Here is a 14,121-nt window from a genome sequence, read left to right as displayed (position 1 = left end):
TTCCATGCACCTCTCTATCTCTCGATCGTGGCATTATTATCTCACATTTTTTAGAAAAAAAGAAGCCCCCTACTAGATGGCTTCTCTTTTCTTCGTGCATTCGTGGGGGAATCTTTAAAGTCAATGTCCCTTTTTTAGAATAAAATGTAAACCATATAAGGCCCCCCCCCGCAGCACGCCGCTTCAGAATTCTAAATTCTTCTGTGGAACCAACATTCATTTGCAAAAATGAAAAAGATGAAAAGATTCCGCCATAAACAAGCTGAAACTGTGCGGGAAAGCCGCTCCCGAATGTTCACATTTTTCACTGCCGGTAATTAAAGACAAGACGTCTCAACTTTTTTTTTCAAGTGGGCCAGATGGATCCCTCGTAATGGCGGTTTTAATTGCCACTTACTGCTTTAATGGGAGCGGCGCTGACTACCACACTAAGGGATGGCTCGGAAGACGAGTGTAATGAGTAAACTTTAGTTCATGGCTAGAACTAAATAATCTGCAGATTTGTGTGCGGAGATGGGAGGGTCGGATCCCCTCCTGCTAAATATTGGCGTGCTATAGACTATAGAATGAATGTCAAAAGACATATTCCTCTTATGATTCACATCCCAGCCCCTAGGATAGGAGGGCAAATGGGGTGATATACTGTAGGGTGGACAAGGCTGCACCTAGCCCTATTGCTTCAGTTGGCCCATACACTACAAAGGGATTGTGGGTGGTGGCTTACAACAGTCCTAAAATAAATAGGCGACGCCCAGATCAAAATTTTGTTTGATGCCTAAGAGCCCTAAAATACCCCAGTGGGCAAGACACACTGCTGATTGGGCCGGTGAACTACTAATGCATATCAGCCTATAGTAATTTTTCTGGGGGAGAGGCATCAGTACTACTGACCAATTCCCAACTTTATGCCCCTTAAAAGGTCCGTGCACTCACTTAATGAGAACTCAGACTGGATTACGCCTCTAAGATTAAGGGAGCAGTCACAGCAAAGGCGCTATTAATACATAGTATGTGGAGGGCTTTGTTACAGTCAAACTCGGACTGGCCAACGGGAGAACAGGGGAATCCTCCGGTGGGCCCTATGAAATACATTTGTTTTGTCACTAGGAACAGGTAATGGCATCAGCTCAACCTTCTTTAAACAAACTACCCTGTAATTATTCTATAGAAGCATGGGCAAGTTTGTGAATGAGGGTAATGTGATATTTGTAGGTCGCTGAGCAGTGGGCCTTTGGCCAGCCAGTCCGGCACTTGTTACAATGTAGCATTGCCTTTAATAATCCAGTATTATGGAGACATTTGCAATACTGTGCTGCACAGAGACACCATGTGACGGCACATTGGGTGCCTATGGATCCGTGTGCGTGCGCCATGTGCACAGGTCCTTAGGCTATGTTCTTATGACCTTCAATCCATCACTTTCTGATCTGTACGGTTCCCAATGGGATTGTGGTTGTGCCAATTTTTTAAAATTTATATGTAACCTAAAAAACTGCAAACCAAAGTAATCTCCGACTCGTAGACCCTTTTGAGGCTCCGTCCTTTTATTATTTCCCGCTCCGGTAGCACCATATATGATCCTAGAACATTTGTATCGGAAGGTAACAAATTTTCTATTTCGTGTAGTAAAAACTTAAAAGGCAAAAAAAAAAATAAAATAACAAGACAAAACAAAAAAACGGATACAAAAAAAAAAAAATCAATCCTGACAATACTGATCCAAGTGATAATGCCGTCCCCTCCCCTGGCCATCGCGGTCCATGGAGAGCCCTAGTAATACGGAGAGCTGATACCATGCAGAACGCTCAGGTCCTTTTCTGCTCAAAAAATCGCGAGCGGTAATGTACAATTCTGTGTAGTCCCTCGAATTGTCGCCTCGTAGAAAACCCAAACGATTTTCGCCGATCGTCTCAAAAATATATATATGTGTATCGCTTTAGTAGAAGGAATCGGATTTATTTTTTTTAATCTGTGAGGCAATTAAAAGTCAATAGACATCGAACCCTGAGCACAATCTTCTCGGCCGCGGACGTAAATTTCGCAAGGGATTTCCTCCATGACGCGGTCTTCCATGCCTTTGTCGGCGCAGTCGTGGGACTGCTTGTACGTGTAGGCGCTTTTCTTGAACGTACTGTTAAACGTTTTCATCGGCTGCGGTTGGGCAAAGTCGTTGCGGAACGGAAGATCCATGGAGCTTAGGTTGGTCCTGCTCTGTTTCAGGGTGGCGGTTTGGGAGCCGCAGTGGTGGTCGTGAATGCAGCGGGAGGTGGCAGACGATCGTCTGGTCTTCTGGTAGCTTTCCAGTTCCTCCGACAAGTCGGCCAAGTCTGCGGAAATCTCTTTGTCCCTCAAGGAGAAGAGCTCGTAGTGCGGGGGATCAAACACCTCCTGGAAACCGGTTTTGTTGAAAGTCGTCGTCTTCCGGGCCATGATTTTCTTTCGAGGCTGTTTGACTTGTACCAAGATGGAAATGATGAGAAGAACCAAGACAATCCCAGAGGTGATCCCAATGATGGTCCCATGGGTCTTGGTGATCTGCTCAAAGAGCCCCGACTCTTTCCTTTCTGTAAAGAAAAAATATAGCATAAGTATCAAAAGGGTCACAGGATGCAACATTGTATCAGAAAGCGAGCACTGCATCACCAGGTCTCTGCCTCACAGCTGTCATACCTTCCAGTAACACTAGATGGCGCACATCGCTGCTGAAACATTTGCTGCATTTTACGCCTCCTTTTATCCTATTTTTTGCACCCAAAAAAATACTTTTTTTAAAAAATTTTCCAAGTTCATTATCTAAATGTGAGCACTAGGTGGCAGCACAGAGCAGTATCCAGACAGTCATGGCTGTGCAGAGCGGTCATGTATCTTGTGGAGCTTATCTGTGAGCACTAGGTGGCAGCGCAGAGCAGTATCCAGACAGTCATGGCTGCGTAGAGCGGTCATGCATCTTGTGGAGTCTATCTAAATATGAGCACTAGGTGGCAGCACAGAGCAGTATTCAGACAGTCATGGCTGCGCAGAGCAGTCATGTATCTTGTGGAGCCTATCTGTGAGCACTAGGTGGCAGCGCAGAGCAGTATCCAGACAGTCATGGCTGCGCAGAGCGGTCATGCATCTTGTGGAGTCTATCTAAATATGAGCACTAGGTGGCAGCACAGAGCAGTATCCAGACAGTCATGGCTGTGCAGAGAGGTCATGTATCTTGTGGAGCCTATCTGTGAGCACTAGGTGGCAGCGCAGAGCAGTATCCAGACAGTCATGGCTGCGCAGAGCGGTCATGCATCTTGTGGAGTCTATCTAAATATGAGCACTAGGTGGCAGCACAGAGCAGTATCCAGACAGTCATGGCTGTGCAGAGAGGTCATGCATCTTGTGGAGCCTATGTGTGAGCACTAGGTGGCAGCACAGAGCAGTATCCAGACAGTCATGGCTGCGCAGAGCGGTCATGCATCTTGTGGAGTCTATCTAAATATGAGCACTAGGTGGCAGCACAGAGCAGTATCCAGACATTCATGGCTGCGCAGCGCGGTCATGCATCTTGTGGAGTTTATCTAGATATGAGCACTAGGTGGCAGCACAGAGCAGTATCCAGACAGTCATGGCTGCGCAGAGCGGTCATGCATCATGTGGAGCCTTTCCGGGCCGGACTGCATATTTGTCTTGTTTGTGTATAAACCCTGAAACAAGGCGATTCTTCTTCGGCTCCTCTGGACATTGCCGGCTGTGACTTCTGTTGTTTGTGTGATCCTTTGTTACTTTGGAGGTTATTTATGAGCTCAGATTCTCCAACATGCAATGAGTTTATTCTGGATGCTATAGGATGGGGGTCTGCAATCAACTGTTGCAAAACTACAAGTCCCAGCAGGCCCTGACAGCATAGTTCATTGATGGCCTCCAGTAAGGGGTCGGACACACTCACCTTTACAGTGATTTTCATCCCAGGGATAGGCACAGTTCTGGATCCCATTGCAGACCAGGGAGTTGTTAATGCACATGTTACTGTGGCAGAAGAACGTGCCGTCCCCACACGGAGCTGTTGCAATCAGACACAGACATGTATTAGATGACTGATAGGACATAATCTGCAAGTGAAACTACAGGGGGTGCACTTTTGCTTCCACTGATATTGTAAAAAAAATAAAATCCACTAGGGGGAGCTCACTCCTCACTAATGAGTCATTATCTGTACACAGTTACATGCAGTGAGCTCCATCTAGTGGAAGCCCTGAAAAATGCAAGTTATCAAATCTGAATAATTTATTGGGTAAGAAGTAGTTGTTACCCCGGCCTTGGATTTTTCTATATCATATTTATACACTTCTGGAAAGAAGTAAAATAAAAAAAATGTCACAATCGAGAAATAACCTCATGCATGGCGCAACAAGTCCCAGCAAATCCAAGCTGTGGCTCTGAGCCTGTAGGGTATTTGGAAAGAGACCAGCGAACATTAATTCTAATGACTCACGTTCCACAAAGGAAGTAAAAAGCATTCGGAAACGGCTCAGACGACTCCCTTCATCCGCCCACATCCGTACAACCCCGGTGCCGGTTTGCAGCATGACGTCGTTGGCCACGGTGCTGCAGAATTTGGCCTTTAGGTTTTCTATAGAGCTGCTTCCATCATAAACAGCCACAAAATTCCTCTTGCATTCATTGGAGTGTTCCATCTGATAGTCCAGGAACCGCAAGTAAATCTGGATAAATGGAGGATACGATTAGTAATTACATGTCAAAATGGTAGTAAATCATATGGCATGAAAGCTTACATTACTTTTATATGTTGATGGCTTCATTCCTTGAGTTATTTCCCCCCTCCATGACACTTCAAGCACTTTCCTCCCTATCAGGAGCCTGAGTGATCCGCCCTCCCTGATAACTTGGATGCTTTGCTCCCTCTCTCATATACATTTCCCTCTCTGATACTTTCTTTTACACTGAGAGAGACTGAGCTGTCGGACCAGAAGCAGTGCTGTAGCGGATCTGCAGACCGGCCATGTACATGAAGGATTAGCTGGTAGAAAATGTTTCTAGAAGACTTTTTAGCAAGATGTATTTAAAAACAAAGTAAACCATTAAATTCTAAATTAGTTTCTCAGTTTAAATATGCAAAAATTTGAATAGTCTTTAAAATCTTCACCCCATTGGACCCCCCACGTGACTGACCTTGGCTTTTGGCGTTGCTTTAATGGTCCATATACAGTCTACAGCCTGACCGGCCTTCAGCTTATCCCCTTGTTCCACTTGGCTGGAGCGGATAATTCCATCGGGTCCTGACAACTCAAACTGACAATCTGTGAAGATAAAGGAGGGGATTGTCAGCGGGAAAAGAAGAAGCTTCAGGGCCTGACCACAAAGGGGCAACATGGACGTGACCTCTGACCTGGGATAGGATTGAGAATCCCTCCGAGATAGCTGAAATCTGGATCTGCAGAGACAGAAGTTAGGTTTTATTCCTACGGTAATGAATGATATATACAGTTAGGTCCATATAGATTTGGACAGAGACATTTTTCTAATTTTGGTTCTAGACATTACCACAATGAATTTTAAGCAAAACACTTCAGATGCAGTTGAAGTTCAGACTTTCAGCTTTCATTTGAGGGTATCCACATTAACATTGGATGAAGGGTTTAGGAGTTTCAGCTCCTTAACATGTGCCACCCTGTTTTTAAAGGGACCAAAAGTAATTGGAAAATTGACTCCAAGGCTCTTTCATGGACAGGTGTGGGCAATCCCTTCATTATGTCATTCCCAATTGAGCAGATAAAAGGCCTGGAGTTGATTTCAGGTGTGGTGCTTGCATTTGGAAGGTTTTGCTGTGAAGGAAACATGCGGTCAAAGGAGCTCTCCATGCAGGTGAAACAAGTTATCCTTAAGCTGCAAAAACAGGAAAAACCCATCTGAGAAATTGCTACAACATTAGGAGTTGCAAAATCTACAGTTTGGTACATCCTGAGAAAGAAAGAAAGAAAGCACTGGTGAACTCATCAATGCAAAAAGGCCTGGGCACCCAATGAAGACAACAGTGGTGGATGATCGCAGAATAGTCGCCATGGTGAAAAAAAACCCCTTCACAACAGCCAACCAAGTGACCAACACTCTCCAGGAGGCAGGCGCATCAATATCCAAATCTACCATAAAGAGAAGACTGCATGAAAGTAAATACAGAGGGTTCACTGCACGGTGCAAGCCACTCATAAGCATCAAGAATCAAAAGGCTAGACTGGACTTTGCTAAAAAAACATCTAAAAAAGCGAGCACAGTTCTGGAAGAACATTCTATGGACAGATGAAACCAAGATCAACCTCTACCAGAATGATGGAAAGAGAAAAGTATGGCGAAGGCGTGGTACAGCTCATGATCCAAAGCATACCACATCATCTGTAAGACACAGCGGAGGCAGTGTGATGGCTTGGGCATGCATGGCTGCCAGTGGCACTGGGTCACTAGTGTTTATTGATGATGTGACACAGGACAGAAACAGCCGAATGAATTCTGAGGTATTCAGAGCCATACTGTGTGCTCAGATCCAGCCAAATGCAGCCAGACTGATTGGTCGTCGTTTCATACTACAGACGGACAATGACCCAAAACATAAAGCCAAAGCAACCCAGGAGTTTATTAAAGCAAAGAAGTGGAATTTTCTTGAATGGCCAAGTCAGTCACCTGATCTCAACCCAATTGAGCATGCACTTCACTTGTTAAAGACTAAACTTCAGACAGAAAGGCCCACAAACAAACAGCAACTGAAAACCACCACAGTGAAGGCCTGGCAGAGCATCAAAAAGGAGGAAACACAGCGTCTGGTGATGTCCATGAGTTCAAGACTTCAGGCAGTCATTGCCAACAAAGGGTTTTCAACCAAAGAAATGAACATCTTATTTACAACTAGCTGAAGAGCCCGGCGCTGCCCGGGCATAGTAACTAACTGTGGTTAGTTATAGCAAATTATAATTATCCTCCATCCCATAGTCCCGTGCCCATATACCCATCATATATATCCGCCATCCCATAGTCCCATGCCCATATACCCGTCATGCATATCCTCATCCCATAATCCCATGCCCATATACCCATCATACATATCCACCATCCCATAGTCCAGTGCCCATATACCCATCACACATCCTCCATCCCATAGTCCCATGCCCATATACCCATCACACATCCTCCATCCCATAGTCCCATGCCCATATACCCATCATACACATTCTCCATCCCATAGTCGAGTGCCCATATACCCATCACACATCCTCCATCCCATAGTCCCATGCCCATATACCCATCATACATATTCTCCATCCCATAGTCCCATGCCCATATACCCATCATACATATTCGCCATCCCATAGTCGAGTGCCCATATACCCATCACACATCCTTCATCTCATAGTCCCATGCCCATATACCCATCATACATATCCGCCATCCCATAGTCCTGTGCCCATACACCCGTCATACATATCCGCCATCCCATAGTCCCATGCCCATATACCCATCATGCATATCCTCCATCCCATAGTCCCATGCCCATATACCCATCACACATCCTCCATCCCATAGTCCGGTGCCCATATACCCGCCATACATATACGCCATCCCATAGTCCCATGCCCATATACCCGTCATGCATATCCTGCATCCCATAGTCCCATGCCCATATACCCGTCATACATAACCTCCATCCCATAGTCCCGTGCCCATATACCCATCATACATATCAACCATCCCATAGTCCCATGCCCATATACCAGTCATACATATCCACCATCCCATAGTCCCATGCCCATATACCCGTCATACATAACCTCCATCCCATAGTCCCGTGCCCATATACCCATCATACATATCCACCATCCCATAGTCCCATGCCCATATACCAGTCATACATATCCGCCATCCCATAGTCCCATGCCCATATACCCGTCATACATAACCTCCATCCCATAGTCCCGTGCCCATATACCCATCATACATATCCACCATCCCATAGTCCCATGCCCATATACCAGTCATACATATCCGCCATGCCATAGTCCCATGCCCATATACCCGTCATACATAACCTCCATCCCATAGTCCCGTGCCCATATACCCATCATACATATCCACCATCCCATAGTCCCATGCCCATATACCAGTCATACATATCCGCCATGCCATAGTCCCGTGCCCATATACCGGTCATACATAACCTCCATCCCATAGTCCCGTGCCCATATACCCATCATACATATCAACCATCCCATAGTCCCATGCCCATATACCAGTCATACATATCCGCCATCCCATAGTCCCATGTCCATATACCCGTCATACATAACCTCCATCCCATAGTCCCGTGCCCATATACCCATCATACATATCCACCATCCCATAGTCCCATGCCCATATACCCGTCATACATATCCGCCATCCCATAGTCCCATGCCCATATACCCGTCATACATAACCTCCATCCCATAGTCCAGTGCCCATATACCCATCACACATCCTCCATCCCATAGTCCAGTGCCCATATACCCATCATACATATTCGCCATCCCATAGTCCCATGCCCATATACCCATCATACATATCCACCATCCCATAGTCCCATGCCCATATACCCATCATACATATCCTCCATCCCATAGGCCCGTGCCCATATACCCATCATACATATCCTCCATCCCATAGTCCAGTGCCCATATACCCGTCATGCATATCCTCCATCCCATAGTCCCATGCCCATATACCCGTCATACATATCCGCCATCCCATAGGCCCGTGCCCATATACCCATCATACATATCCACCATCCCATAGTCGAGTGCCCATATACCCATCACACATCCTCCATCCCATAGTCCCGTGCCCATATACCCATCATACATATTCGCCATCCCATAGTCCAGTGCCCATATACCCATCATACATATCCACCATCCCATAGTCCCGTGCCCATATACCATCATACATATCCACCATCCTATAGTCCCGTGCCCATATACCCATCACACATCCTCCATCCCATAGTCCAGTGCCCATATACCCATGATACATATCCACCATCCCATAGTCCCGTGCCCATATACCCGTCATACATATCCTCCATCCCATAGTCCCATGCCCATATACCCGTCATACATATCCTCCATCCCATAGTCCCGTGCCCATATACCCATCATACATACTCGCCATCCCATAGTCCAGTGCCCATATACCCATCATACATACTCGCCATCCCATAGTCCCGTGCCCATATACCCATCATACATATCCACCATCCCATAGTCCCGTGCCCATATACTCATCATACATATCCACCATCCCATAGTCCCGTGCCCATATACTCATCATACATATCCGCCATCCCATACTCCCGTGCCCATATACCCGTCATACATATCCACCATCCCATAGTCCCGTGCCTATATACCCATCATACATATCCTCCATCCCATAGTCCCGTGCCCATATACTCATCACACATCCTCCATCCCATAGTCCCATGCCCATATACCCGTCATACATATCCTCCATCCCATAGTCCCATGCCCATATACCCATCACACATCCTCCATCCCATAGTCCCATGCCCATATACCCGTCATACATATCCTCCATCCCATAGTCCCATGCCCATATACCCATCATACATATCCACCATCCCATAGTCGAGTGCCCATATACCCATCACACATCCTCCATCCCATAGTCCCATGCCCATATACCCGTCATACATCCTCCATCCCATAGTCCCGTGCCCATATACTCATCACACATCCTCCATCCCATAGTCCCATGCCCATATACCCGTCATACATATCCTCCATCCCATAGTCACATGCCCATATACCCATCATACATATCCACCATCCCATAGTCCCATGCCCATATACCCATCATACATATCCGCCATCCCATAGGCCCGTGCCCATATACCCATCATACATATCCACCATCCCATAGTCGAGTGCCCATATACCCATCACACATCCTCCATCCCATAGTCCCGTGCCCATATACCCATCATACATATTCGCCATCCCATAGTCCAGTGCCCATATACCCATCATACATATCCACCATCCCATAGTCCCGTGCCCATATACCCATCATACATATCCACCATCCCATAGTCCCGTGCCCATATACCCATCACACATCCTCCATCCCATAGTCCAGTGCCCATATACCCATCATACATATCCACCATCCCATAGTCCCGTGCCCATATACCCATCATACATATCCACCATCCCATAGTCCCGTGCCCATATTCTCATCATACATATCCTCCATCCCATAGTCCCGTGCCCATATACTCATCATACATATCCGCCATCCCATACTCCCGTGCCCATATACCCGTCATACATATCCTCCATCCCATAGTCCCGTGCCCATATACCCATCATACATACTCGCCATCCCATAGTCCAGTGCCCATATACCCATCATACATATCCACCATCCCATAGTCCCGTGCCCATATACCCATCATACATATCCACCATCCCATAGTCCCGTGCCCATATACTCATCATACATATCCGCCATCCCATAGTCCCGTGCCCATATACTCATCATACATATCCGCCATCCCATACTCCCGTGCCCATATACCCGTCATACATATCCTCCATCCCATAGTCCCATGCCCATATACCCATCACACATCCTCCATCCCATAGTCCCGTGCCCATATACCCATCATACATATCCACCATCCCATAGTCCCGTGCCCATATACCCATCATACATATCCACCATCCCATAGTCCCATGCCTATATACCCATCATACATATCCTCCATCCCATAGTCCCGTGCCCATATACCCATCATACATATCCTCCATCCCATAGTCCCGTGCCCATATACTCATCACACATCCTCCATCCCATAGTCCCATGCCCATATACCCGTCATACATATCCTCCATCCCATAGTCCCATGCCCATATACCCGTCATACATATCCTCCATCCCATAGTCCAGTGCCCATATACCCATCATACATTCGCCATCCCATAGTCCCGTGCCCATATACCCATCATACATAACCTCCATCCCATAGTCCCATGCCCATATACCCATCATACATATCCTCCATCCCATAGTCCCATGCCCATATACCCATCATACATATCCTCCATCCCATAGTCCCGTGCCCATATACCCATCATACATTCGCCATCCCATAGTCCCATGCCCATATACCCATCATACATAACCTCCATCCCATAGTCCCATGCCCATATACCCATCATACATATCCTCCATCCCATAGTCCCATGCCCATATACCCGTCATACATATCCTCCATCCCATAGTCCCATGCCCATATACCCGTCATACATATCCTCCATCCCATAGTCCCGTGCCCATATACCCATCATACATACTCGCCATCCCATAGTCCAGTGCCCATATACCCATCATACATATCCACCATCCCATAGTCCCGTGCCCATATACTCATCATACATATCCGCCATCCCATAGTCCCGTGCCCATATACTCATCATACATATCCGCCATCCCATAGTCCCGTGCCCATATACTCATCATACATATCCGCCATCCCATAGTCCCGTGCCCATATACTCATCATACATATCCTCCATCCCATAGGCCCGTGCCCATATACCCGTCATACATATCCTCCATCCCATAGTCCCTTGCCCATATACCCATCACACATCCTCCATCCCATAGTCCCATGCCCATATACCCATCATACATATCCTCCATCCCATAGTCCCATGCCCATATACCCATCATACATATCCACCATCCCATAGTCCCGTGCCCATATACCCATCATACATATCCCTCCATCCCATAGTCCCATGCCCATATACCCATCATACATATCCTCCATCCCATAGTCCCATGCCCATATACCCGTCATACATATCCTCCATCCTATAGTCCCGTGCCCATATACCCATCATACATATCCTCCATCCCATAGTCCAGTGCACATATACCCATCATACACATCCTCCATCCCATAGTCCAGTGCCCATATACCCATCATACATATCCACATCCCATAGTCCCATGCCCATATACCCATCATACATATCCGCCATCCCATAGTCCCGTGCCCATATACTCATCATACATATCCGCCATCCCATAGTCCCGTGCCCATATACTCATCATACATATCCTCCATCCCATAGTCCCATGCCCATATACCCATCATACATATCCTCCATCCCATAGTCCAGTGCCCATATACCCATCATACATATCCTCCATCCCATAGTCCAGTGCACATATACCCATCATACACATCCTCCATCCCATAGTCCAGTGCCCATATACCCATCATACATATCCACATCCCATAGTCCCATGCCCATATACCCATCATACATATCCACATCCCATAGTCCCATGCCCATATACCCATCATACAAATCCGCCATCCCATAGTCCCGTGCCCATATACTCATCATACATATCCGCCATCCCATAGTCCCGTGCCCATATACTCATCATACATATCCGCCATCCCATAGTCCCATGCCCATATACCCATCATACATATCCTCCATCCCATAGTCCCATGCCCATATACCCATCATACATATCCACCATCCCATAGTCCCGTGCCCATATACCCATCATACATATCCCTCCATCCCATAGTCCCGTGCCCATATACCCATCATACATATCCTCCATCCCATAGTCCCGTGCCCATATACCCGTCATACACATCCTCCATCCCATAGTCCCATGTCCATATACCCATCATACATATCCGCCATCCCATAGTCCCGTGCCCATATACCCATCATACACATCCTCCATCCCATAGTCCCGTGCCCATATACCCATCATACATATCCTCCATCCCATAGTCCCGTGCCCATATACCCATCATTACTTTTGGTCCCTTTAAAAACAGGGCGGCACATGTTAAGGAGCTGAAACTCCTAAACCCTTCATCCAATGTTAATGTGGATACCCTCAAATGAAAGCTGAAAGTCTGAACTTCAACTGCATCTGAAGTGTTTTGCTTAAAATTCATTGTGGTAATGTCTAAAACCAAAATTAGAAGAATGTTGTTTCTGTCCAAATATATATGGACCTAACTGTATGTACCGTATGTGGGTATATTATTACATGCAAGTTGAGCAAAAAAGATTTGAAGGACCCTGGTCCAGTGGTCATGTGGGTAGTCAGTGGCTGCAGGACTGGAGAGCGGCGAACCTCCTTCCTTCCTCCTGGCATTCCCAGTACCTCTTTTGATTAATAGGCCAGGCACAATGTCATCATTTCAGCAAAATAGACACTGGACATCGCTCCAAGTCTATGTCAAATCACTCCAGGTCTTTATGACATCGCTCCTGGTTTAGGAGAGATCGCTCCAGGTTTAAGAGAGATCGCTCCAGGTCTACGTGACATCGCTCCAGGTCTATGTGACATCGCTCCAGGTCTATGTGACATCGCTCCAGGTTTAAGAGAGATCGCTCCAGGTCTACGTGACATCGCTCCAGGTTTAGGAGAGATCGCTCCAGGTCTATGTGACATCGCTCCAGGTCTATGTGACATCGCTCCAGGTTTAAGAGAGATCGCTCCAGGTCTACGTGACATCGCTCCAGGTTTAGGAGATATTGCTCCAGGTCTACGTGACATCGCTCCAGGTCTATATGACATCACTTCAGGTTTAGGAGATATCGCTCCAGGTCTATGTGACATCGCTCCAGGTCTACATGACAACGCGCCAGGTTTAGGAGATATCGCTCCAGGTCTACGTGACATCGCTCCAGGTCTACATGACATCGCTCCAGGTTTAAGAGAGATCGCTCCAGGTCTACGTGACATCGCTCCAGGTTTAGGAGATATTGCTCCAGGTCTATGTGACATTGCTCCAGGATTAGGAGATATCGCACCAGGTCTACGTGACATCGCTCCGGGATTAGGAGATATCGCTCCAGGTCTACGTGACATCGCTCCAGATCTATGTGACATCGCTCCAGGTCTATGTGACATCGCTCCAGGTCTACGTGACAACGCGCCAGGTCTAAGTGACAACGCGCCAGGTTTAGGAGACATCGCTCCAGGTCTACATGACATCGCTCCAGGTTTAGGAGAGATCGCTCCAGGTCTACGTGA

The 14,121-nt window shown here is 46.9% G+C and overlaps 1 protein-coding gene across 1 annotated transcript in view; it reads right to left on the bottom strand.

Annotated features, from left to right (window-relative positions):
* Positions 1-1,523: 1,523 nt before the first annotated feature.
* Positions 1,524-14,121, bottom strand: part of NETO2 (neuropilin and tolloid like 2) — a 31,359-nt gene continuing 18,761 nt past the window's right edge. Inside the window, exons 5-9 of the mRNA XM_073554994.1 lie at positions 5,381-5,425; positions 5,164-5,291; positions 4,466-4,694; positions 3,920-4,033; positions 1,524-2,564 (exon numbers count right to left, since the gene is read on the bottom strand). Coding sequence (XP_073411095.1) covers positions 1,981-2,564; positions 3,920-4,033; positions 4,466-4,694; positions 5,164-5,291; positions 5,381-5,425 — 1,100 coding nt within the window. The 3' untranslated portion in view covers positions 1,524-1,980. The remainder of the gene's footprint in view (positions 2,565-3,919; positions 4,034-4,465; positions 4,695-5,163; positions 5,292-5,380; positions 5,426-14,121) is intronic.

The sequence above is a fragment of the Dendrobates tinctorius genome, unplaced genomic scaffold (assembly GCF_039654945.1).
Source record: "Dendrobates tinctorius isolate UK_male_01 unplaced genomic scaffold, ASM3965494v1 ptg000214l, whole genome shotgun sequence".
NCBI classification, from domain to species: domain Eukaryota; kingdom Metazoa; phylum Chordata; class Amphibia; order Anura; family Dendrobatidae; genus Dendrobates; species Dendrobates tinctorius.
The sequence above is the reverse complement of the archived record's forward strand: the minus strand, read 5'-3'. Positions and strand labels throughout refer to the sequence as shown.